The sequence below is a fragment of the Dipodomys spectabilis genome, unplaced genomic scaffold (assembly GCF_019054845.1).
Source record: "Dipodomys spectabilis isolate Male_0828 unplaced genomic scaffold, ASM1905484v1 ptg000098l, whole genome shotgun sequence".
In the NCBI taxonomy this organism is placed as follows: Eukaryota; Metazoa; Chordata; class Mammalia; order Rodentia; family Heteromyidae; genus Dipodomys; species Dipodomys spectabilis.
Window position 1 is genome coordinate 17,305,733 of NW_024870775.1, and position 27,484 is coordinate 17,333,216.

The 27,484-nt window shown below is 41.8% G+C and overlaps 1 protein-coding gene across 1 annotated transcript in view; it reads right to left on the reverse strand.

The window, feature by feature from the left end:
• The window catches only part of Fam120a (family with sequence similarity 120A), a 110,649-nt gene that overhangs the window by 47,804 nt on the left and 35,361 nt on the right, over positions 1 to 27,484 (reverse strand). Inside the window, exons 4-7 of the mRNA XM_042686918.1 lie at positions 21,107 to 21,235; positions 20,264 to 20,360; positions 5,614 to 5,711; positions 5,139 to 5,422 (exon numbers count right to left, since the gene is read on the reverse strand). Of these exons, the coding sequence (XP_042542852.1) occupies positions 5,139 to 5,422; positions 5,614 to 5,711; positions 20,264 to 20,360; positions 21,107 to 21,235 (608 nt within the window). The remainder of the gene's footprint in view (positions 1 to 5,138; positions 5,423 to 5,613; positions 5,712 to 20,263; positions 20,361 to 21,106; positions 21,236 to 27,484) is intronic.

Sequence of the window (27,484 nt, forward strand, 5' to 3'; positions counted from 1 at the left end):
GCCTCAGGCAAGCAAGGCAAGCACTCTACCACTGAGCCACCTTCCCAGCCCTGATTTTTCATTTTTTAAAGGAAGAATAAAACAAGGGTGTGTTGATGTTTAATTGACAAAGGCAACAGGAGAGAGTATTGCTTAGAAATAAGCACATTTCTTTCTCATTTTACTATTAAACTGTTAACAGACCTAGATAAGTGCCTGATCTCATTACTGCCCAATCCATTGGCCTATTTTTCTCCACAGGACAAAAACATGCTAGGGAGTAGTGTGCCTCTCTGCAGAAGTTTCTGATTAAACTCACGTCTGGACTTTCCAGAGGCCTGTCCCTGTGGCTCTGATCTTTGCAGGAAAATCATCTCCAACAGATGTATCTGTGCAGGGCAGCTGCCCATACTGTAAAGAGGCCCTTGCCTAACTGCAATGATTTATATCTAATTCTCCCAAGTGGAGAAACAGAAATCCTTCACAAGGCATAAAAAAAAAATGTAAACGAAAATAAAGGGCCTCCCCAGTGCAAACTATTAATCAGCTCTTAGCAGCATGGGTTACCCCTGCCTACCCCAAGCATAATCTGGGAACACTGGCATCCTGTTTGGCCTTGTAGGGTATCTGTTATTTATCAGGATGTCTATCCCTGCATCACAGGTTAAGTACCCTTTCAGACAGCCCCTGATGACAGTATAAGGACACTTTCATGTCATGTCACTGCAGTGAACAACTCACACCCACCTTCCTGTAGGTACCATATCCATGAAAGTGTCTGTAGGCAAGGCAGAGGGTGAAATGCCTGCTAGGAGAACTCATTTCCTCTTGTTTCATGCTCTTTATCCAAAGCTCATCCAGTTTATCTTAAAATGTTTGACAATTTTTTGTGCTTTTAGAATGGTAATATGTGAATGCACCAATACTAGGGCTTGAACCCAGGGCCTTGGGTTCTTGCTTGGCTCACTTGCTAACAACTGACATTCTACCACTTGAGCCACTCCTCCACTTCCAACATTTTGCTGGTTAACTGAAGATTCTCTCAATATATCTGATGAGGCTGGCCTTAAACCTTGATCTCAGCCTCCAAAGTAACTAGAGTTACATGAGCCATCAGCACCTAGCTGAATGCTACATTTTTTATGTTTTAAGTTGCATTCCTTAGATCTTCTCTGTGTGAGGGTGCTCAAGTCTCTCCGGGCTAAATGAATGGATCATTTCTTTTCCCTCAAGACCATCCTCAAAGCACAGAATAGATTTGGGGTACTGATTTAGCCAACAACAAAGATAAATTAAACTCCTGACTTGTTACTCATTTGAGTTGTGTTTGTTAGAGACAGGTCTCATTACCTTGTTCAGCCTGGTCTCAAATGTCTGGGTCCAAGCAATCCTGCTATCTCAGCCTCTTGAGTACCAGGGACCACAGGCAAATGCCACTGGGCTGAACTTCTTAAACTACTAAAGCAATTCTCTGTTCTGTGTCCACAGAGTAAAGCTGCACATAATACATACCATACATAATTTATTCAACAGGCTAGAATTCTCACTAGAAACCATTAACACCATTCCTCTTCTTAGTCTCTACTACATAACTAAGCACAAATTGTTGCACAGCACTTGCCATAAGGAAGCTTGTCCCTAAGTCTTCAGGTACAGGTACACTTACCTCCTCTGCCTTCCTTCCTCACATCTCTAACATAATCGATTATTGAATATAATAAATGTAGAAGCAGACTGAGTTGCACAATTCAGTCCAGTCTTTTGATTGGAGCCTGTCTGTACACCTAGCCTTTAAAGGCACTTCACAGCAGAAGGATGGCAAAAACACCAGTCACCAGACATTGAGCAGTTCACCCCCATTGCAGAAACAAAATGTATCTCCAGAAAACAGTAAAACTGCAGTAATCAGAGCTTTGAGAATTCCTGAAGGTCTAGAAAAAGCCACAACTTTAGAGTATATGAGAGCAGAATACAGAGGGAAGAGGAACTACGCAATAATGCTACCTGCTCCAAGTACACCTCTCACCTTAACTAGATAGAGGCACCATGCGGCTCTCTTGAATGCTCATCCTGAGTAGCCAAACAGCCTCAAGATTCAGGGTAACCAAGCATACTTCCCAAGCAAGGGCCCATACTTGGTTTCCCTAGCCTAGCTCTCAGAGTATACAGCTTACTCCTTTTGCCTTTCTGCCTGTCATTGTTTCAACGTTTAGAATAAATATTTCTCCTCCCCTCCCCAAATCCAGGGGCTTGTCAGGACCTGGGTGCTGTCCCTGAGCCTCTGTGCTCAAGGTTAGCGCTCAACCACTTTGAGCCATAGCACCACTTCTGGCCTTTTCTGAGTGGTTTATTGGAAACAAGAGTCTCACAGATTTTCCTGTCCAGACTGGCTTTGAACTGCAATCCTCAGATCTCAGCCTCCTGAGTAGCTAGGATTATAGACATGAGCCACTGGCACTGGGCTTAGAATAAATATTTCTTCTGCAGAATAATGTACACTGTATACACACAGATACTGTAATCGTGTTGAGAGGAGTGGATCTTGTGAATCTTTTACAAAAAATGCAGTACCTCAGAATGTGGAGTGAAAGGGCTTCTGGGACTATCCAACAATCTGTTTGCTGTTCTTAAGACTTGGTGTGCTTAAGATTCACCATGAAATTTCTGTAACCCCTCTCAGAGATTATAGTTAAAAGGTCTTTTTTTTTTTTTTTTTTGGGTCCGGTCGTGGGGCCTGAACTCTGGGCCTAGGCGCTGTCCCTCAGTTCTTCAGCTCAAGGCTAGCGCTCTACCACTTGAGCCACAGCGCCACTTCCGGCTTTTTTCTTTTTGCTTATGTGGTGCTGGGAATCGAACCCAGGGCCTCAGGCATGCAAGGCAAGCGCTCTACCACTGAGCTACCTTCCCAGCCCCAGTTAAAAGGTCTTTAAACTATCACCTCATAGTTAAATTATTTTTGAGGGTACTGAGGTTTGAACTCAGGGCATATCATTTTCTAGGCAGTATTCAAGTCTTTGAGCCATACTTCAGTCCATTATGTTTGGGTCTGCTTGAATGAAGATTCTCCTATTTAAGCTTCCTGTCATAGCTGGGATGACAGGCGCACACCACTGCACTCAACTGTTTATTTTTGTTGAGATACGGCCTTATGAACTCTTTTGCCTAGGCTGGTCTCAACCCATGATTTTCCAGACATAGGCCACCATGCTCAGCTATAAGCTGAAATGAGTCTCATCAACTTTTTGCCCAAGCTGTTCTCAAATAGCAATCATCCTCCTGCTCTCTGCCTCCCAAATAACTAGTCACCAGATTGTCCTAGTTAATTTTAAAAATATAAATACTAAATTACAATTGTTAGCTTCATTTTATGGCTTTAGGATTGCATATATAACAAGTTAACACTTACTTCTCTGCTACAGACAGCCTAAAGTCCCTGGATAACAGCAAACACTGCAGTATCCATACTGCCAGGTCAGCAGACATCTGCTCCCCATTTTGCAGGTGAATACTCAAAGGCCAAAGAAGATTTCAAGGGGACACACCAGCAGGAATCTACATTAAGTCTGGAAACGGTCTCTCAAATTTCTTATGCCAGAGATCAGAAACAGACATAATGGCCACCAGCCATGCTACATATTAATATAGCACTAACCAACCTTGGTGATCTACTCCATTAAAATGGAGTCAAACTAAGGGAAAAAGGAAAGATAATTCCCTTTTCTTCCCTTTTTCAGGAACAGGATAGCTTATAGAACAGGATAGTTTACCGAAGGAAGGAATGTACATTTAAGATTTCCTTAGCCGGGCACTCATGGCTCACGCCTGTAACCTAGCTACTTAGGAGGCTGAGATCTGAGAATCGTAGTTCAAAGCCAGCCCAGGCAGGAAACTCCGTGAGACTCTTATCTCCAATAAACCACTAGAAAACTGGAAGTAGTGCTGTGGCTTAAGTGGTAGAGGCTCGCCTTGAGCTGAAGGGCGCAGGGACAGCGCCCAAGCCCAGAGATCAAGCCCCACGACCAATGAAAAAAACAACAAACAAACATACGTACATAGTTGCATGGTTTCCCTCATTTGTGGTAACTAGAATGTGCCTATAAATTTATAAGTAAACACATTGGATGGTAAAAGAAAAATCATACACTGGTACATGATAAATTGCACAGGTCTCTACACGAAATGACCAAAGGAGGATATTCTTAGGAGAGGATCATCAGCCACAATAAGCTATGTGCTGGTCACCATATGACATAATATTTACGTCATATAAAGGAAACAAGAGGCTTTTTCTCTTTGTCGCTGTTTTTCATTTCATTTTGTTTGTTCATTTATCTCTTTTGGGGGGGTAAGGGGCACAGAAATGATGGGATAAAGGTGAACAAATATAGCCATACTCATTAGACACTATGGTAAAAATGAACTATACAACTTGTGGGTGGGGACAGGGAAGGGAGAACTGGGAGAGTGAGGGAAGGGGTGACATTGTTCAAAAGAAATGCATTCTTTATCTGACTTAGGTAACTGAAACGCCCTCTGTACATCATCTTTACAATAATAATTTTTTAAAAAAGATTTCCTTGGTTGGATTTTGATACTGGTGTGACTGACACACTGTACACACAAATAGACAGTTAAATTGAAACTCCTTTGTATAACTATTTGAAAATAAAAATTTTTAAAAAGATGTTAACTGTGTATTTGTGAATTTCAAAATTCCTCAAGAATTCTAGCCTTGGACCAGGCAATTTTCCATGCTGCGTGCTAGACAAACAGTACTATTTCAAGAATGGTTATATGAGCTGTTGAATTTGGAAAGAAAAGGAAATCCAGGAGCCAGAGGAGTTGGTATCCATGGGGATCAGCAGCACCACTGCCCTGATAAATCCTCAAGTTCTATTTTCTGTCAGATTCCTCCCTAGAAAGTTTACTGCAGCCCAGGCCATGAGATTGGACAGTGCAGACTTGACTTCAGGAGACCTCACAGAGCAGATCCCCTCTTCCTTGCTTCTCCCTATGCAGAGTCCTAGCCTGTGGACAGGGTGCAGCACCTACCTGCAGCAGTCGCCTCTGAGTCAAACACCTGAGCAGCTGTGGCCAGAAGGGAGCCCCCCAGATCACAGGCACCAGGGAGCATGCTCTCTGTGACTGTGAACACTCACTTGGTCGCCCCTCCACTGCCTTCGTCGTTGTCTGACGATGATGAGGTGGAAGAGCCAGGGAAGTAAGTAGAATCCACGTGATTGGGGCTGCCACTTTGGGCTGGGTTGATGGGTGAGGACCGCTCGTACAGTGGCGTGTGCTTCCCCTCATGAGGAATGTTGCTGTAGCTGTTCTGCTCTGTCAGGTTTTTCCCACCCGTATCCAAAGTGAGGGCTGGCTCAGTGAGGCTGTATGGGTATGGACTCTGGCCTGGGGCACCCCCTGGGCTGGGCACCTGTGGGGCCTGAAGCACACGGCACAAGTTAGCACATGAGGTTTGCAGCACCTGACACAGGCCTGCCTGGACTATCTGCGTCCATTCAGGTAACTTTTAATCAAGAAACAATGGCATCTATTTCAAAGCAACCCAAGAATTGAATCAACTTAGTATTCTTTAAAAAAAAAAGGTCCCACCTGCCTCAGGGAACACCTTACCAGGGGCTTTGCTTGCAGAGGATTATGTGGAATGTTGAACATCTGAGGGGGAACATATGGTGGCACCATCCCAGGCATTCCAAATGGATTTGGTCTGGCTGTTTCATCAACATGGGAAAAAAAGAAAACAACTGTTAGAAGAATGCCATTTCCCCAGGACATCCCAGACCTATACCATAGCCCATGTGTCTCACCCTACTTGGACTCTACCATTTGTACCATTTCTCAGAAATCTTCAAAAACAGTAGCTGAATATGCAGCTCCTGGCCTGCAAGTTCAGCAGATCCAGAAGCTTCCTCAGCTTTCTGTAAACAGAGGGGAAAAAAATCAAGCCCAGGGTTCTTTGAACTTGACATTCCGCCTTTAAGTAGCAAGAATGCTTCTCTGATCTCAACAGCACTGGGTAAGAGAGCACTCTAGACAACTACCACCTCTCTTCGCCTACTGCCGTGTAAATACACATGCAAGTACATCCCAAACCTTGTTTCTCACTCTCTCAAAGCAAATTTCCACTATCAAGCTGACAAGAGGCTTCTTAGATAATACGTCAGGGCAAACCCAGGCCTTCAAATACCAAATTGGACATGTTGTCCTGATCCTAAGGACTCACTGCCTCCTGAGAGTAAAGAACAGCCCATTGAGGCTAGGAGAGAAGTATAGGCTATTACTCATTTCCTTTTACCCGATGAGAAGCTATGAACTTCACAAGCTACCATCTGAAATTTCCATCTCCAATAACCTGTGGCTCTCAAACTCTGAAGTATCCCAACAGTGTTTAATCCTGGTTCTCATTAAGAAAGAAATCCTGGCACAGCTTCCACCTTTGGACCAAAGAAAACTGTTGGCATGTTTGTGCATGGGCACACTGACAGACAACATCACACAAGTTCTATTAGATCCAAACTTCTGAGCATGAGGTAAAAGTTGCTGCAGTTGTTAAAGGTCCAAGTAGGGATTCTAACTTCCAGACTTGAACCAAAGAATATTACAAAATTCAAATAAGCTCTAGTATCATCATTTAAATCACTGTAAAAGCTGAGCATTGGTGGCTCTCACCTTGTAATCCTAGTACTCAGAAGGCAGAGAATAGATCTGAGAGTACGGAAGTTCAAAATGAGCCTGGACAGACAAATCCATGGGACTTGTATATCCAATTAACCAGTAAAAAGCCAGAAGTAGAGATGTGGCTCAAGTAGGAAAAGTGCCAGCCTTAAGTCAAAAAGTCAATTGAGAACACAAAGTCCTGAATCCAAGCCCCAGTACTAGCACAAGAAAAGTCTAGCTTGCCTTTAAAAAAACAACAACAACAACAAAAAAAAAAAACTGGCACTATAAAAGTCTAGCTTAGTGGGGAAGGAAGGGATAGTAGGGGAAAACCAAAGGAGGGGGTAACAAAGCTCGATAGGAAATGAACTCATTACCTTACTCATGTAACTGTAACCCGTCTGTACAGTATCTTTACAATATATACGTATATATATATATATATATATATATATATATATACACATATTTTAAAAAAATTCAGCTTATAAGTTCTTGTAACTGGCTGTCCATAGCTAACTCTAAATAATAAAAATGAAAGACTGGGATTCATAGGTTACATATCTACAACTTTCAGGGAAAGGTGGTCATTTCTATGTTATTCCACTTTTGTCTATCACATGTTAAAAACTTCCTGAAAAGCAGAAACCTTCCTTTAAGCAAAAAAATCAGTATTATAGCATCAAAACAATTTCTACAGAAAGAATATTTCTAAATTATTGTTTGCAATCAATGACCCTAAACCTCTGTGATTCAACAAAGCATGTCACTATTCTATCATAATTTAGCCCTAGAATAAGTGAACTCATTTGCCTCCATATTCATAAGGCCTGAGAAAATGTCTAGCCACCCAGCCTTCCTCTGAATCAGTTCTTGTTCTCTATACCACATGATGCTCAGCAGAAGCAGTCTACCTTTCCATGACAAGGTCTTTCTCAGAAGGGCCATCAACCCTAAGTGAAAGCAGCGCTACTCATGTCTAAGTCCCTTCTCACTAACACATGCTAAAGACAGCTTTTGTTAGAAAAACAAGCAAAAACAGGAGAAAAGGAATGAGGAGTACTTAATTGCTACCTGAGGGAATTTTGGGTAACATTTAAAATACTTCTTTGATTCTATGGACTTCCTTTGTTCAGTCTCTGAGGTGCCCAGTGACTTTTCCCTGAGACCACAAAGTTCTGCTCTGTGACCCACATCCAAGGACTCATGAGGTCTACGTTAGAGTTGCCCAGTTTTGTGTGTGTGTAGTTTTTGTTTGTTTGTTTGTTTGTTTGTTTAGGAGGAGTCAGTCCTAGGGCTTGAACTCTGGGCCTGGGTGTCCCTCAGCTCTTCAGCTCAAAGCTAGTGCTCTACCACTTGAGCCACAGCACCACTTCCAGCCTTTTCTGTTTATGTGGTGCTGAAGAATCGAACCCAGGGCCTCATGCATGCAAGGCAAGCACTCTACCACTGAGCCATCTTCCCAGTCCCAAGGTGCCTAGTTTTTGCTCTACATTAAATTATGAAACTTTTTAAAGGTATAGTATTTTTTTTTAATCTCAACTTTCAAAGGTAGTCAGACACATCTCATGTCCCACTCCTAGCTCAATCTAACAAAGATTCTTCTATTAACTTGATGTATCATTGCTGAGATGTTACATTTAACAAAATGCAAAATAGGAGCAAGGTAAGCTTTAAAAAAAAAAAAAACTCATTATGGGGCTGGGAAGGGGTTCGATTCCTCAGTACCACATAAGCAAAAAGAAAAAAGCCGGAAGTGGCGCTGTGGCTCAAGTGGTAGAGCGCTAGCCTTGAGCTGAAGAGCTGAGGGACAGCGCCCAGGCCCAGAGTTCAGGCCCCATGACCGGACCCCCCGCCCCCCCAAAAAAAACTCATTATGCAAACAAGTGGTACTGTACAATTTTCTAAAGTTGCCTTAAAAACAGAGTTTTAGCCAGTCCCTGGTGATACTGAAGTTTGTACTCAGGGCCATGTGATTGTTACCACTTAAGACAAATCCCCAAGGTCTTTTGCGTTGTTGATTCTGTGATAGTATCTTGCTTTCTGTCAGGACCTGCCTGAACCACCATCCCATGTACAATGACTGACATGTGCTGTACCCAGTTTTTTGAGATTAGGATCTTGCGAACTTTTTTCCTGAAATCCTTGCAATTTAAGCCTAAACATCTAGGTTTACAGACATGAGCCACTACACCCAGCTATAAGCTTGAACTTTCTAAGAACCAGAGCAGTCAACAATTGAGCAAGGCTGTTTCACTGACTGCTTATACAACACTCTGGAGTGTGAGTTGCTCTGGCCATTATTATACTTCATCCCTCCTAACTGGTCTCTACTCAGTGATGAGTAGCCCCAATTTGTTGTCTTTCCCTTCAGTGTACAAGATGACTTGCTACCCCATGGGGAAATATGTTAAGACAAAAGTGTCACCTCCTCTGTGACAGAACATATGGTTATGCATCAGAGCTCCATCTCCTGAACAGTTTATACTATTTATAATCTCCCTCTCTCTCCCATCTCAAAAGTCCATCCCTCCCCATTCCCCCCCCCCCCCCCCGCATCGGTCATGGGGCCTGAACTCTGTTCCTGTGCTCTTCAGCTCAAGGCGAGCGCTCTACCACTTAAGACACAGTACCACTTCCAGTTTTCTAGTGGTTTATTGGAGATAAAAGTCTCACAGACTTTACTGCCCAGGCTGGCTTTGAACCATGATCCTCAGATCTCAGCCCCCTGAGTAACTAGGATTACAGGTGTTAGCCACTAGCACCCAGCTCAAAAGTCCATCTTAATGGAAATGGCCTCAGGCAGTCTGAGAGGTGTCTGCCACCTATACTACCCACTTCTAAGTCCTTCAGTGCTGAAGCAGGGAGAAGGCTGGATAGGATTTTTTTGAACTCCATCTAGGAGTTTGTAGTCCACATTCTATCTGTTCTGAGCCATTCTCAGAAAGCCTTGCTGTACTACTCTTGCACTACTACCCTTAACCCTCTTCCTAGACCTGCCTCAGGCCAAGTCTCAGGCCCACTCCACCCTTCCATCAGCACAGTCCCACTAGCATCACACAATAATGAAACCAGTACCCTAGCTTTGCTCCTTCAATGTATTCATTCAACTACCGATGTACCACCTCTATCACGTACCTCAAAATTTATGTCCAAAGCAATTCTCCAAATCTGTCCTTCCTCCTCAAGTCTCTATTTTACAATTGATATCAATGAAGGAATTGCTTAGGTCAAAACTCTTGCATTTCTCTCTGAACTTCCATTCCTAAGCATTAATATCTGCTATCTATCTCTTCAAAGTCTGTGAAAGTTTCTTCATTCCTCCACTTCCACTATGGAGCCCTCCAACTAAATGCCAGGGCTCATCTACCCTGCCTATATCAACCTTGAGCAGGCTGTTCCCTAGGCTTCCACTCTTTAACGAGAGGGTTTCCTTAGTCTGGAAAAGGTACAGGACAATGTGGGATGTTCCAATGGTGCTCCTCTTAAGAGGACATGGTCATACTATGTTTTAAGTCACAACTGATTCAATTAGGTCATAAAGATGAAGAAAATAATAAGTACAGACTATATCATTACTCAGAAGAATTTACAAGTCCATTATGAAAATTATTGTGTGTGTGTGTGTGCGCGCAAGCGCGCCCACCAATCCTGGAACTTGAACTCAGGGTCCGGGTGCTATCCCTGAGCTTTTTTGTTGAAGAATAGTAGTCTCCCTATTGAATCACAACCTCATTTTCAGCTTTTTAACTGGAGACAAGAGTGGCCTAGACTTTCCTGCCCAGGCTGAGCTTCAAACTGCAATCCTCAGAGCTCAGCCTTTTGAGTAGCTGGGATTACAGGCATAAGCCAACACTACCCTACCCATTAAGAAAATTATCAAGAATGAGCAAAGCTACTCAGTATAAAATCATTATACACTGATTATACTCAGCTGTTCAACACAAAATCTTTGTATTTGAAAATATAATTTAAGATAACAGCACCCCCAAATAATTGGCTGTATATCTAACAAAATGTAACATATGTGCCTTTATTAAGAAACTAAAGTATGGGGCTGGGAAGGTGGCTCAGTGGTAGAGCTCTTGCCTTGCATGCATGAGGCCCTGGGTTCAATCCCTCAGCGCCACATAAACAGAAAAAGCCAGAAGTGGCGCTGTAGCTCAAGTGGTAGAAAAAAAAGAAAAAGTATAAGTATTTGACATTAAAAGTAAAATCTAGTATCAAAGCATATGGCACAGAAAGGAAAATGCAGAAACTGGGAGTTTATGTTTGCAAGCAATATACCACAACAAAGGATTAGTATCCAATATACATTAAACATTTCTATTAATCACCCAAAAAGAAAAGCAACCCAACAGAAACATAGGCAAACAACATGAACTCACACATTTTACAATGGGAAAACACTTGGGGCCCATAAACACAATGTATTTAGTAATCATGAATTTGTAATACACCTGAATTGTGTATTATTAAGTTTCAATGATGAGTGAAACTAAAACCAGCCTCAGATATAATTCCACAATCACTAGATAAATGAAGAGTGTCAAATAACTAAACTTCTGCCAGGATTAACTATCTACAATGGTAAGTATCCAGAAACCGCAGAATGGATAAATTGTATGTCTTAATTATTTAAAATTATAGAATTTATTAATTATGTTACATATTAATACAACATATCACAAACAAAACTGCTGACTTGTACATAACATAAAAATAATATTTTAGTCCTATACAGAAGTTAAAAGAACTATACCAATATAAATTAAACCCAGTAATATAAACGTTAAGCTTAAAAAAAATCAGCCAGAAGAACACATGATTTCATCTAATGGTAGACAAATGAAAACTTCAGTATCTGAGGATATAGACATGACAGAAAGAAAATTTATCTTAAGTGGATGGAAGTGTGACCAGCAAAGCATTGCTGATATCTTAGCAAGATATCTTATCATTGCTAAAATATCAACAATGCTTTGCTGATAAATATTTGAGCTAGACAAACACTTAAGTTTTTAAAGTTAGAAATCCTCCAATGTATGACGTACATTCACATCCTAGGTCAAGAATTCCCTGCCCTAGGGTCTGGGAAGGTGGCTCAGTGGTAGAGCGCTTCCCTTGCATGCCTGAGGCCCTGGGTTCCATTACTCAGCACCACAAAAGCAAAAAGAAAAAAGCCGGAAGTGGTGCTGTGGCTCAAGTGGTAGAGCCCTAGCCTTAAGCTAAAGAGCTGAGGGACAGCCCCCCAGACCCAGAGTTCAGGCCCCACGACTGGACCCAAAAACAAAAAACAAAAAACAAAAAAAAAAAGAATTCCCTGTCCTACATCACTCAGCATCTCCTGACCATTCTTCCCCACTTCCTGAGCTTTCCTGAGCCTCTTCTTTTTACTACCTCAGGATCACTGTACATGTTATCTACTCTCCATGGACTAGATTTCCTTCCATATCCATATCCACACCTTCCTACCAAACCTTCAAACTTCAACCCCAACATTAAAAAATCAAAACCAAATCCTAATTTAATTATATTGGTTCAATAAAGGTGATATTCCTTGAACCGCCAGTACTCATTTTTGAAAGATTCTTTGGTGTCTATCTTTCTTAACAGCCTACACATTTTTCCATGATGTCTCCAAAGGTGGCCATCTTTCTGACCCTACTACCCAGTACCCAGCAATACTGACAGTCATAGAATGAACAAATCAATGGGATCTTTCTTTTCTTTTTTCTTTCTTTTTTTTTTCTGCCAGTCCTGGGACTTGAACTCTGGGGTCTGGGCACTGTCCCTGAATCTTTGTGCTCAAGGCTAGCACTCTACCACTTGAGTCACAATGTTACTTCTGTTTTTTTCTGAGTAGTTTATTGGAGATAAAGAGCCTCATGGACTATTCTGCCCAGGCATGCTTCAAACCATCATCCTCAGATCTCAGCCTTCTTAGTAGTTAGGATTACAGACATGAACCTGCAGCATCTGACTTCAAAGAGATCTTTATAATACACATGTATTCACCATTACAATATCATAAAGAATAAATTAGTTGCCCCAAAGTGTATTACCTACCTTTATGTACCACTCCTTCCTCTTAACCTTGAAATAGAAATTTCTATAGAAATATGGAAACACGTCCCACATAGTATGAAGCCTTTTCTGATTGGCTTCTTCCCTTAGTAATGTATATTTGAGGTCCCTCAGTATCTTTTCATGGACAGACAGCCCATTTCTTTAGTGTCAAATAACACCCCACTGTTTGGTGTGTCAATTTATCTATTCATCCATCATGGCTGCTTCCAGGTGCAGGCAGTTATAAATAACGCTGGTATGAACACCTAGTGCAGGTTTTTCTATGGCTAAGTTTTCAACTCCTTTGGGTAAGTAGCCACAAAAACTACTGCTAGGGGGCTGGGAAGGTAGCTTAGTGGTAGAGTGCTTACCTAGCATGCATGAAACCCTGGTTGGATTCCTCAGTACCACATAAGCAGAAAAAGCTGGAAGTGGTGCTATGGCTCAAGTGGTAGAATGCTAGCTTTGAGCAAAAGCAGCTCAGGGATAGTGCCCTGCAAAAAAACTAGCAAAAAAAAAAAAAAAAAAAAAAAACCACTGCTGCTGGATCTTATGGTAAGATATGCTACCTTTCATAAGTAACTATCAAATTGTCTTGTAAAGTGCACCATTTTACATTCTCACCAGCAACAGAGGAGCACCTGGGTTCCACTTCTTCACCACCATTTTAGGGGTTTATATTTTACTCATTTGAACACAGGCAGGAGGGAGTTTATTTACTTTTCACAAGGAAAGCGAGTTACACACAATGGCTGTTTCTTCAGCATTGGCGGGCCTCTGCTTCACTTGGCAGCTTTTCAAATGTACACTAGCACTAGCTTATGCCCACATATGTTGGCCCTTGCACCTGTGTTATCTGTTACTTTAAAATTGTAAACGCTTTTCAAGTTACTGGTTTAACCAGGAAACCATACATCTTGAAAACTCAACTGTGACATTTTTTACTGCAGCTTCTGTTCAATGGTAATTACCTAGTGAGCTATTGTAGCCTGTGCACTATAACAGAAAGGACAAATCACTATTAGCCCCAGAGCCGTATGTCCTGACACAATGGTTCTAACAGTGAATGTATAAAAAGGAAGTATTCATTGCACCTGTACTTATTTTTTTTTAGGTGCAAGAATAGATATTGCCTGAGACCCATGGCACAAAGAAAGACAGTATGGACTGGAACATGTTCTTTTATTCAGCCTTCAAAAATACTCCGTATGTGTAGCTTAGTGGTAGAGTACTTGCCTAGCATGCAGAAGGACTTGGCTCTTATTCCCAGCACTACAAAACAAAAAAAAACCCCACACTTATTCAGCCTGTTCCTACAGCATTGCTGGGACAATGGGAACATATATGCACATGTGTCTGTGTTTCCTTCTATAATATTCAATAACTTTCTGGAGAGCTAAGGGGTTTGTTATACTTTTTCAACATTACAAAAGACCCACAGGGTTAATGGAGGGGGAAAAAAAAGGAGCTGAGGATAAGCAATAGTTCTTCCACTATTGCCATCTAGTATGGCATGATACAGCCAGGAGGCCCTCACCAGAGCTGGGCAGCTACCAGTACCAGGCCTCGGACCTTTCAAAACTGTAAGCTGGGGGCTGGGAAGGTGGCTCAGTCGTAGAGTGTTTGCCTTACATGCATGAGGCCCTCAGCATCACATAAGCAAAAAGAAAAAAAAAAAAAGCTGGAAGTAGTGCTGCGGCTCAAGTGGTAGAGCACTAGCCTTGAGCTGAAGGAGCTGAGGGACAGCACCCAGACCCAGAGTTCAAGCCCCACGACCAGACCCAAAAAAAAAAAAAAAGTTTATAAAAGGGGGCTGGGAAGGTGGCTCAGTGGTAGTGCTTACTTTGCATGCCTGAGGCCCTGGGTTTGATTACTCAGCACCACATAAGCAAAAAGAAAAAAGCCGGAAGTGGCGCTGTGGCTCAAGTGGTAGAGCGCTAGCCTTGAGCTGAAGAGCTGAGGGACAGTGCCTAGCCCAGAGTTCAGGCCCCACGACCGGACCCAAAAAAAAAAAAAAGTTTATAAAAGGGGGCTGGGAAGATGGCTCAGTGGTAGAGTGCTTACTTTGCATGCCTGAGGCCCTGGGTTTGATTCCTCAGCACCACATAAGCAAAAAGAAAAAAGCCGGAAGTGGCGCTGTGGCTCAAGTGGTAGAGCGCTAGCCTTGAGCTGAAGATCTGAGGGACAGCGCCCAGGCCCAGAGTTCAGGCCCCACGACCAGACCCCCCCCCCAAAAAAAAATTAAAACTGTAAGCTAAATAAATTTCTTTTCTTCGTATGTAGCTGGCTTCGGGTATTTCATAAGTGGTGACAAAAAACTGACAGTATAGATTCCTGAGGTCCAGGCCCCTGATATAGCAGTTTGAAGTACCATCTGAAATCCTGGAGAGGCTCAGAAACGTCCAGTTAGAATTAGCTTCATCCATTTGTCCCCATGACTACCCTTTCAGCATAAAATGTCTTCCAAACCCTGAATGTATCCTAATTTGCTGATTAATGCAGACAGGTTCTAAAACTGGCAGTGTTTTTTCTATAACTTGATGGACCATAGATGGTTCTAGAAGAGTTCACCAAGGACCACTTATGATCTACCTGCAACTTAAAAAACATCCTTATGGATGTATATCTGTGGTCTGACTTAGGATGTTAAGAAAGCACCGCCCCAAGTTAGCACTGTTTTCTCTCATCCTTGACCTTTCACTGGGAGGGGCTGGTAGCAGGCACAGTAAAAATCAACAAGTACTATCTCCACATTGCTTGTGTTTCTCAACAGTGATCACATGGGAAAAAAAAAAAAGCAATTTTCTAAGAATCCATTTTTGTGGATTATAAAATTGTGAGCATACAACTTGGAAGAAACCTGCCTTCCTGATCTCCCCTCACCTCTCTCATCATATCTCCCATCCAACAGCTACAAAGAAGCCACTTTGAAGTTTACACTGTCCCCAATTCCCTGCCCTATTGCCCTACTGCAGTCCTGTCTGCTTCTTAGTCTGCCAAAGTAAGAAGCACCTGGAAATGCTCTGCAGGAAGATCTCCAGGGAGTTACTACCTACATCAGCTTGCCTGGAAATAATCACTCTACACACCCCAAATTCTTTAATAATTATATCCGTTTTCTTTTTTTTTTTTTGGGGTCCGGTCGTGGGGCCTGAACTCTGGGCTAGGCACTGTCCCTCAGCTCTTCAGCTCAAGGCTAGCGCTCTACCACTTGAGCCACAGCGCCACTTCCGGCTTTTTTCTTTTTGCTTATGTGGTGCTGAGGAATCGAACCCAGGGCCTCAGGCATGCAAGGCAAGAGCTCTACCACTGAGCCACCTTCCCAGCCCTTATATCCGTTTTCTATAAACCACTTTGTAGTAAAAGAGAAAAAGAAGTTTAAGTGAGTCAACACTATAAAATACTTAAATTTTAATAATTAAAGACATGAAAGCACTTGGTAGAACATATTTTAAAGCTGTTCAAACTTAAAACTTAATTTAAAATTTATTTTGCTTATTTAAAATATCTTCAAAATGATTATTATTAGCCTAAATCAATGACAAATGTTAGCTGTATATTGGTACCTTAGTCTTTCTCAAGGACTGGTTCCATGAACCCCAGCAGATACTAAAATCTACAAATGTTCAAGTCCCTTATATAAAATAGCTTATTTGCATATAAACTACGCATATCCTCTTGGGATACAGTAAATCATTCCTAGATTACTTAAAATCTTTAACATGATGTAAATGATATATGAGTTGTTGGGGCCCGGAATGTGGCTTAGTGGTAGAATCCTGCCTAGCTTGCATGGAGCCCTGTGTTTGATGTTTCAGTACTACATAAACAGAAAAAGCCAGAAGTGGCTCTGTGGCTCAAGTGGTAGAGCACGAGCCTAGAACACAGAGGCTCAAGGGCAGAGCCCAGGCCCTGAGTTCAAGCCCCAAGATTGGCCAAAAAAAAAAGTTGTTATACTGTATTACTTAAGAAGATGGGGGAAAGTATGTACATGTTTTTTTTTTTTTTGGGGGGGGGGGGTGGGGGAAGAGGTGGGGTCTTGGTCATAAGGCTTGTACTCTGGCCCTGGATGCTGTCCCTCAGCTCTTTAGCTCAAGGCTAGCACTCTACCATTTGAGCCACAGTGCCACTTCCGGTTTTCTGAGTGGTTTCTTGGAGATAAAAGTCTCATGGACTTGGGACTGGGAAGGTGGCTCAGTGGTAGAGCGCTTGCCTTGCGTGCATGAGGCCCTGGGTTTGATTCCTCAGCACCACATAAGCAAAAAGAAAAAAGCCCGAAGTGGCACTGTGGCTCAAGCAGTAGAGCGCTAGCCTTGAGCTGAAGGGCTGAGGAACAGCACCCAGGCCCATGACCGGACCCCCCCCGCCGCCCCCCCCCCCCAAAAAAAAGAGTCTCACGGACTTTCCTGCCTAGGCTGGTTTTGAACCACAATTCTCAGATCTCAGCCTCCTGAGTAGCTAGGACTACAGGTGTGAGCCACCAGCCCCCAACAGACTTTTTTTCAAGTGTTTTCAACTCAAGGTTGGTTGAATGTAGCAGATGTGAAATCCACAGATATGAATGTTGACTATTTACTCCTCTATTTTTTTCCTCTTGTATCCTTTAATGACATTTACTCTTCTATTTTTTCACATTTACTCTTCTATTTTTTTCCTCTTGCATCCTTTAATAACTGCTTAAACTACAACTGTTCCTTATGCTACAGTGTAGATGTATTCTTGTCTTCCTAAGGTTCAGGTGCTAGGGGCTTGGTCCTCAGTTTGGTGGTATAGGAAGTAATTGAAACTTTAAATGGCAAGTCTTATGCTGGAGTCATAACTCAAATAACTAACACCTGTCAAGCAAGAAGTGAAGTCCTGTGTTTAAACCTCAGAACCAGGGAAAAGAAAAAACAAGAAACGAGTAAATGGAGTTCACTGGGGGGTCATTAGGTTATTGGAAGTGCTTCCCTCAAAAAAGGATTATGGAACCCCAGTCTCTGTCTAGCTGCTTTGCAATATGAGCTCTCATTCCAGTACATCAGTAGGTTGTAGTACCATCTACTATCATGAGGTCCTCACCGTAACTGAGCTGGTGCCTGTTACATGACCCTAAGTTTCTGCAACTGTGAACTAAAGAGAGATCTCTTTTTTTTATGGAGTTACCCAGCTTCAAGAATTTTGTTATAGTAGCAAACAAACAAACAAACCCTGACACAAGGAGGCACAGAATGTTCAGACACTTCAAGATGCATATCATCTCATTTCTGTGTTCAACTTTTAGGCTTCCTGACTTTTCATTTCAACATTTCATCATTTGGTACCCTCTTAAACCATTCTATCTATAACAATAATATCTGCCACAGAACTTTACCACTGTACTTCACAAAAACACAGGTCTACTTCCTTCATCCACTGCACCTCATACACATTTGTACTTTTTTTTTTTTGTCAGTTGTGGGGCTTGAACTCTGGGCCTGGGCGCTGTCCCTTTGCTCTTCAGCTCAAGGCGAGCACTCTACCACGTGAGCCACAGCAACACTTCAGGGTTTTCTGGTGGTTTATTGGAGATAATAGCTTCATGGACTTTCCTGCCCGAGCTGGCTTTGAACCATGATCCTCAGATCTCAGCCTCCTAGTAGCTAGGATTACAGTCATGAGCCACCGGTGCCTGGCCACATTTGTACATTTTATCTCTTGAATGTTCATACATTCTATCTATTAGAGTGATGTCACTCTGTGAGAACAGGAAACCCAAGGACAGAGAGTGGTAGAGTCAGATGGGACATATGAAGTGCCTAGAGTCGACTTCATGCTTTACACCACCTCAATAACCAATTATTAAATATGGAAGGTATACTGAAGAATGACGTTAAATGACATAATTGTATACTTAATCTCTCTCCTTCCATATCATTCTCCTTCTCTAAGAGCAATCCCAAACACATCTTTTTATTTCACTCCCCTGATTTAAAAACTGTTAGTGGATTTCATTCAGTCAAGTACATATCCACTGGGCATACTAAGTCCTGGTTGTCCCAGTCCCTACACTCTCCTGCAAGGGGTGAAGAAAGGAGGTGGTAAGTGTACAGAGAAGCATGCAGGGATTACAGCAACTGTCAGAGAACCCCTACTACTAGCTTTGGTCTCACACATTAGGTATCCCAAACACAAAGGGGATCAGGAAAAGGAGTGCTCCAGGCACAATAGCTGGTACAAAGGCCACAAGCAGAAACTAGCTTAGTTCATGCAAGGCAAGAAAGGCTAGGCCTCAGGTTTGAGGGGCATGCTGTAGGCAGAAGCAGCTGCTTCAAGGCTCCAGTGAGGTAAGGAGCGAGGAATTCATTCCAAGTACAATGGGAAGCCCCTGGAGGGTTTCAGTGTGGTCTGATCCACATTTTTAAACAATACTCTGGTGGCTGTGAGGAAAATGAGTTGTAGAATACACAAGTGAGTAAGCAGAGTGTCCCAATAGGAGTATGTGGCTGTCCACACTGTCAACAGGAAGGCAGCAGTCCAGGCTTCCAGGTCTACCTCCTTCATCCACTCTTATCTCATACACAGTAAGGCCACAGTGACTTGCCTACCCTTTGCTTGTAAATTTAGTCAGCCTAAGTCAGGCTGTCTCCAATCTGTGTCTTCAGTGCCTGGCACACAGATGGTCCTACATTTGAACCATGATGGAATCTTATCAATCATAGTAGATAATAGCTCTTAGGGACACTTTTCAGCTTTTTTTCTCCCCTAATAGTTGACATGGAACAAGTATCACAATTTCAACAGACTTGGGGTACTTTTTCTCAGGCTTCCATTTCCCTGAATCTTTACAAAAACAGATTTAATTTAGGAAGGAGAGTATCAGGGAACAGTGCTGTACAACCTCTCAACAGACATCACTTACAAGCAGGTTTCAGGCTAACATCTTATAAAATTTTCAATCCCAAATTTCAATCTCTACATTGTCTCATCTTTTTCAAGACAGCAACAGAAGAGGAATTACAGTAAGTTACTATATTTAAGAAGTCATTTACAGTTCCAGAAGCCTCCTTGTGTCTTCAGGGAGTTCAGAGACACTAACACTTCCACATTGCTGTGACCTGCCAGCCTTCATGGCCCCAGCTTTTTTCCTTAGTCTGTGAATTTGCCCACAACTGCTGTGAATTTGTCCTTAATACTCTCAAGTATTACTAGAAAAGTAGACTACATTTATTTATAATTTTTTTTTTAATCACACTTGCAATGAATAAACCTGTAAGACTTCATGGTTAAAAATTTAGACCTCTGGGGCTGGGAAGGTGGCTCAGTGGTTAGAGTGCTTGCCTTGCATGCATGAGGCCCTGGGTTCAATCCCTCAGGACCACATAAGCAGAAAAAGCTGGAAGTGGCACTGTGGTTCAAGTGGTAGAGTGCTAGCCTTGAGCTGAAGAGCTCAGGGACAGCACCCAGGCCCAGAATTCAGGCTCCATGATCAACAAAAAAATTAAATAAATAAATAAAATTTAGATCTCTGGATTATCAAATAGTTAACACTGATCACAGAGAGGCCTTATTTACTTACCTAAGTAATGTGGTGGATGAAATGACATAGGCTTACTAGTCGCTGAGTAATATCCAATTGCTCTCTTAAATCGAATAACTTTGTCATCTGTTCTAGACTGAAACAGATGTAGGAAAACCTTAGTTATGCCACTGGTCATATATATGAATATATTTTACAATTCAACACATGTATAATACTCTGTAGAGTTTCAAGTTTGATAAGAATGTAGAATGACATTAAAACCTTCAAGGTATTACTACTGAATCAAAATGAAATTAACTCTTTTAAAGCAATGTAGTTAGAAAGCAGAATTCTGAGCTACTAGCAGGGCTGGGCACCAGCTCTAGAACTTCTCTGACTTCAGCTCTGTTATATCTGATCCTCACGAGGGGTTCAACTGGCCAACAGCTGCACCCCAGACGTCAGACAGTCTACAAAAACTGAATTGCTTTCATTTCCTACTTCCTGGAAAAAAACAAAAAACCAACAACTCTGAGTCTCACTAGAAGGTAGACAAATCAGAGATCCACAATCCCATTTGATAAGTTTATCTTGTGAAAAACCCAGAACACAGATCTTATTAACAGAAAGTAGAAGTAGCAGCGATTCAGCAATAATTTACTCTAATCTCTTTTCCTATTCTGGCTAAAAGTGAGGCTAGAAAAGGGGAAAGCGGCTGAGACCACCCAGTCACAAGGGGACATGTCAGGGCAGCCTCATCCTTGGGCCCTGCGCCCAGGTCTCCTTCATAGTGGATAGGCCAAGCCAAGCAAGAACTCTCAGACATACCCAGTCAGCTTACCCCTCCCAATCTGGCCATATCACCATGCAAAGCCCTATCTCATAACTCTGTGTTTTTACCTGTGAATGTTGGAAAACATCTTTAGCTATGGCATCCAGGTCAGAGGTGTCCTGAATGTTGCGGACATAGTCAGCAACAGCTTTGATCACTACATCGCAAGGTGGCAAGACCAGCTGGTGGGCCCGGACCTAGGAGACAAATGCACATGTCAGCAGCCAGCATGGGACCAAGAAACTCCAGCTAGCATCTCATCAGAACCTGCTTGCCACCTATCTGTAAGATTGTGGCACTATGGCTTTCCTAAGTGTTGCAGGTGAGGAAATACAAACCAGCTACTAAAATCCTGTTATATTAACACAGCATAAGCACAACGCCAGAAGTCTGAGAGCAGGTCCTAAACACCACAAGAAGCAAAGCAAAGAGCATCTCACAAGAACTATTAGCCTCCTTCCTTTCCACATTCACAGGCAAAAGTTGATACTGGCATGATCTGTTAGGACTCCTGAAACTGTAATGATAAAATGCATTTACCAAGTGCCTGGATCTACCTTTAAAGGCCTAGTTCAGCTCTCAACTGTAGATAAAGCTTCTAATGACCATTTGAAGAGTATGTCTGGTAAAGAATGAAGAATGTGCAATAAAGTATTTGAGTATCTCATTATTTAAGAAAGTTATTGAGCCGGACACTGGTGGCTCACGCCTATAATCCTAGCTACTCAGGAAGCTGAGATCTGAGGATCATGGTTCAAAGCTAGCCCAGGCAGGAACTTCCATGAAACTCCTATTGTTCAATAAACCAACAGAAAACTGAAAGTGGCACTGTGGCTAGCCTTGAGCTGAAGAGCTCAGGGACAGGTCACAGGCCCAGAGTTCAAGGCCCATGACTGACAAAAAAAAAAAAAAAAAAGGTTATTGAGCCGTTGTGATCCTCTCGTAAGAATAGCCTCCTTTGTTCTCACTCTATGAATATTTACAGAGCTGTTTAATTTAATCATGTCCAAGTGTAATTACTTGTCTTTTACTACCCAATGGGTTTACTTTTAGATTTACAGGCATATTCTAATTATTACAAATGAGGGAAACTATGCAGCCTGTATTTCTTTAGGTCTGGCTTACTTCGCTTAAGCTTTTTTTCCCCCCCTTTCTTTTTGTTCCTTTGGTTTATTCCCTTTTGTTACTGCTTTTTATTTCTGTACCTTTTGTCTTGTATATAAGTTTATTTGATTTGGGGAAAAGAAAAAGAAGCACAGAAATGATGAGAAAAGAATGAACCAATTTAGCAGGGACACTCACTAGACATGATGCTGGAAATAAACTATTCAACTTGAGAGAAGTTGAAAACATGAAAAACTGGAACAGAATGAGGGAGGGGATGACACTGTTAAATGGAAATGTACTCATTACCTGACTTATGTAACTGTGACTCCTCTGTATACATTACCTTTACAATAAAATTTTAAAAATAAAAAAATAGCAAAAGATAAATTAGTGGAATAAGAGTACAAAACTATTCAAAGTCTCACCACTGTAAGGCTCTCCAGAGCCTGGGAATATTGTATTATGGGACAAAGTAGAATTTAGCTGATCTTAGAATGAGAATACTTTCTTTATTATCTGAATGGACTCAATGTAACCATCACAGTATCCTCTAAATACAGGAAGGGATGCAAGCAGTTAGTGTCAGAGTGAAAAGGATATGATGTGCCACTGCTGACTTTGACAATGGAGAAGGGGTAACAAACTAAGGAATGAAGATAGCTGTTAGAGGTTGGAAAAGACCAGGGAACAGAAATTTTTCCTAGAACCTTCAGGATCAATAAAGGCCTGCTAAGATCTTGATTTTAGCCCTGTGAGGTCAATTTGGGGCTTCTAAGCCTCCAACACTGCAGTCATAATTGAGTTACTTTAAGCAGCAAAAACAAAGTGAGGGAAAGAGGGAGGGAGGGAAGGACACAAAGAGAAAATTAGAAAAGCTCAACCTAAAGAAACCTAGTAACAAAATCACACACATTTATTTGATGATACTATGTAAACTTCTAGATTCTTAATACTATATCAAGTTTCCCTTTTTTAAAAAGCAATGATTAGACTCTTGGCATCTACCTAGAACATTACAAGTCAAGATACCATAAAGATACTTGCACAATAGCCAAATTATGGAAATAGCCCAACATGCCCTGCCCAACATGCCCTACAATACCACATGAGTAGATCAGAAAAGTGTAGCACTTATACACAATGGAATTTTACTCATCCACTAAAAAGAATATTATGTCATTTGCAAGGAAATAGATGGACCTAGAACAAATCATGTTAAATTAGGTAAGCTAAGCTCAGAGAGACAAATGGTGCGTATTTTTTTCTCATATGTGGAAGCTAGATCTAAAATACAACTGGACATGATAACTTACATAGGGCTCTATGAATTTACACACAAACCAACAAACTAAAGGAAGATACTCTTAGAGGAGGAATCCAAAGGCATAACTCTCTTGAACATCTAAAGTATTATTTAATCAAATAGAAACATATATTTTTTGTCATTGTTGTCTGGTTTGGGGTGTTTTATTTTTATTTTTTTGTCATTTGGAGGGAAGGAGAGCACAGAAATGAGGGAGGAAGCGTGAACAAATTCAGTCATGGTGTTCAATATGTGAAAAAATGAACTATACAACTGTGGGCAGGGACAGGAGGGGGAAAGTGAAGGAAGGGGTTACATTGTTCAAGAAGAATTGTACTCATTACCTGACTTATGGAACTGTAACCCCTCTGTGCAACTCTTTAATAATAACAATAAATTTATTTATTTTAGTTATTTATTTTTTGCCGGTCATGGGGCCTAAACTCTGGGCCTGGGTGTTGTCCATCAGCTCTTCAGATGAAGGCTAGCGCTCTACCACTTGAGCCACAGTGCCACGTCCAGCTTTTTCTGCTTATGTGGTGCTGAGGAATCGAACCCAGGGCCTCAAGCATGCAAGGCAAGCACTCTACCACTGAGCCACCTTCCCAGCCCCATTAAATTATATTTTTGAAAAATGGTTAGAAGTCTTTATTTCCACTTCCTACACAGGGAGCAGGAAATGTATCTCCTTTTAAAACATTTTTGCCTACTCTGCCCTACTTTGCAATAGTTTTCTATTAAAACTTGTTTTGTTTTTTCCTGTTTGAATAATTGCCTTTACCTCCTAGGGCAGTACTCTCACATTATGTTTTGATTATCAGCATCTGGTGAAGGGAAACTCCTAAGAGCCTCAGTACATTACTAAAATGTCAGTGGACATGGACTATGGGCAATTTCCTAGAAATCCAGTTGCACGTCTGTAGTAAAAAGCTACTGCTACACACATACATCAGATATATGGAAGCACAAAGCATACTCGAACTGCTCTAAGTGAACACATTCATGTTCCACCTTTGTGGTGGAACAACAATCCCAAAGTATGCCAAACAAGGGGCTACCATGACAGTCTGAATAGCAAGGCCAGGACAGAAACCCCTAGCTGTCCTTACCCAGTTCCCTTATGCTCCTACTAAGAGACACTTAAGTACCCTCTCACTGGGAACAGCTCATCAGGAGAGGCAGGTCAACTGTGGATTGTCCCTGATGGCCATAACTCAACCTCAGCCTTGTTCTCTGCCTGATCTTGTGGGTAGCAGACCACTCAAATCCCTAATGCTCCACAAACAAAAGTATCTGCTTATGCTGCTTGCAGTATTTAAAATGCTGGTCACTGTAGGTGATTTTGCATACAAAACAAATAAATGACAGTTAACATGGTAAGAATTCAAGTTGAATGGCCAAAATATGCAAAAGACATTCCCACAGAGACAAGGTGCAAGCCTATTCCAGGCAGTGAGCAATGAGGCTGCCCTGTCTAATCCATCTCACTCCAAAGTAGAAAAGACAGCTGCTGTTCTTGTTCCAGTAGATACCCTTTCCATGGTTCCCCATCTACCACACTAGCCAAAAGATCCTGGACATGAACAGAGAACCTGTAATTAACATGTCCCCTAAATCTTTCTGAGTGCTAAATGCTGCCAGTTAGATGGTGACTGTGCAGTGTTCCATCTTCCACAATCATTCCACAGACAACCATGAGCCTTTGCAGCCAGCACCTACTTCCTCCAGCTGGTTCCTAATCCAGCATTCTAAATCCAGTTTAAGTAAGTTCTGGCCTGCTTATGTGCAGGACAACTCCATGGCCCTGTTCTAAGGGCTTGTTCACACTGTAGCCCCGCCCTTCCTACAGCAAAGCAGCCAGAAGACAGAAAGAAAATGGCAATGCCACATGGACATGCAGTCATCCCTCGCTATATTGCTATTCACTTACTGTGACTTCACTGTATTGCAGGTTTTTAAAAAAAATATGTAAACAGTGATCCCTCACCCATTGCAGGAGTTACATTCCAGCAAGCCCCCCAATAGGTGAAAATCCATGAAGAAGCAGTAAGTGATCCGGACATAGCAAGGGACAACTATCTAACACTGCTACTTAACGGATTTTCACTGTTGTAGGGGTTTCTGGAATGTAACTCTCACGATAGGTGAGGGATCACTGTATAGAAGAGCTTTACTGTACATGGGACACTAAGAGCACACCAAATAGCTGCTAATACACGTGATATAATGGTTTTATCATGTCAAAATATGTAATGAGTTTCAAAAGAAGTTACCATAAAATATATTCCAGTGTAAAGAGTTCTTGGCACATTAATAAAAACAAACGTACATGTTCATATACATGTAGATGACAGTTATCTATTAATATACTTTCAACTGGAAAAAAACACCAACAACAAAACACCACATCGACCTGTCTACTCACAAAGTGTCATTAGAATCTTCACAAAGATTCTAAAATGCATGAGACTCCTTATCACAGGAGTGACCAAATAGAAGTACTAAAGAAACAGTCCTTGTCTATTTATAAAAATAGAAGTCATGGCTGGAGAATGGGGGTAGGGGGAGTGGGGGGGGGGGGGGGTGGTTCAGGGACTCATGCCCACTGAACCTAGCTACTTAGGAGGTAGAGGATCAACAGGATGGCAATTCAAAGCTATCCACAGGCAAAAAGTTGGATCACCCTCTACCCCCCACTCCCCACCCCTACGCCCCAACCTGTAATTACAGCTACTTGAAAAACCCAGGAAGAAGCAGGTAGGAAGACCATGATCTAAGGCCAGCTCTAGGCAAAAACATGAAAACCTATTTGAAAAATAGAGCAAAACAGGTCTAGTTATGTGGTTCAAGTAGAATACCTGCCTGGCAAGGGAGAGGTCCAGAATCCCAGTACCACCAAGAATATAAAAAATCCAAAGAATAAAATAAAATTCACACTCAAACCATGTAAGTGAAGTTTTTTCAGCCTAGAGACTCAAAATATTAGTACCAAATTCCCATTTCTTTCCCATTTTTCTTTTTCTTTGTTGTCTTTTATTTTAATTTACTTTATTTTTAGCAGTACTAGAGTTTGAATTTGTCAAGGCCTCCCAGATTGCCAGGCAGGCACTCGGATTACTTGAGCCACCTCCCCAATCCTTTTTGCTGGCATTTTTTGCCTGGCTGGCCTAAACCTTGGTCTTCCTAAGCTTTTAGCATAACTGGAGATTTTGATGGAAACCTCCATAGACACTTGCTGGCCACTATGACAGAGATCACTGATTCTTTGCAGATACTAATTTAAGTCAATTATTTCACTCTCTCAAGGAGCACATTAAGAAAGCTAAGAAAGAAAATGCTTCTGAGGGGCTGGAAAGGCGACTCAGTGGTAGAGCGCTTGCCTTGCATGCCTGAGGCCCTGGGTTCGATTCCTCAGCACCACATAAGCAAAAAAGAAAAAAGCCGGAAGTGGTGCTGTGGCTCAAATGGTAGAGCACTGGCCTTGAGCTGAGGAGCTGAGGGACAGCGCCCAGGCCCAGAGTTCAGGTCCCATGACTGTACCCAAAAAAAAAAAAAAAAAAGAAAGAAAATGCTTCTGATAATAATTAAAATAAAAAGAAAATGCCCTCCAGGTTATAAAGGCAAAATAACAAATAGCCCCTGCTATAAAAAGCATTTGTTTTTCACAATGTTCACAATAAAAATAATAAATAAAAATTTTAAAAAAAGCATTTGTTTATTCCTCTTTTTCAAGTATGTCACTGCTTTTTTTTAAATACAGTTTTTATTGTAAAAATACTGTACAGAGAGGTTATAGTTACATGAGCAAGGTAATGAGTACATTTCCTATCAAACATTGTTATCTCCTCCTTTGTTTTTCCTCTACCATCCCTTGCCTCCCACCTCCACAACTACACTCCCCCATTCACTGCTTTTTGATCTGTAGTCTCAGTCTGTATTTAGATACAGATACAGATCTTTGTGTCGCCCTTCTCTCTCCCCCCCCCCTCCCCACCCCGGGCCAGTATTGGGGCTTGAACTCAGGGCCTGGGAGCTG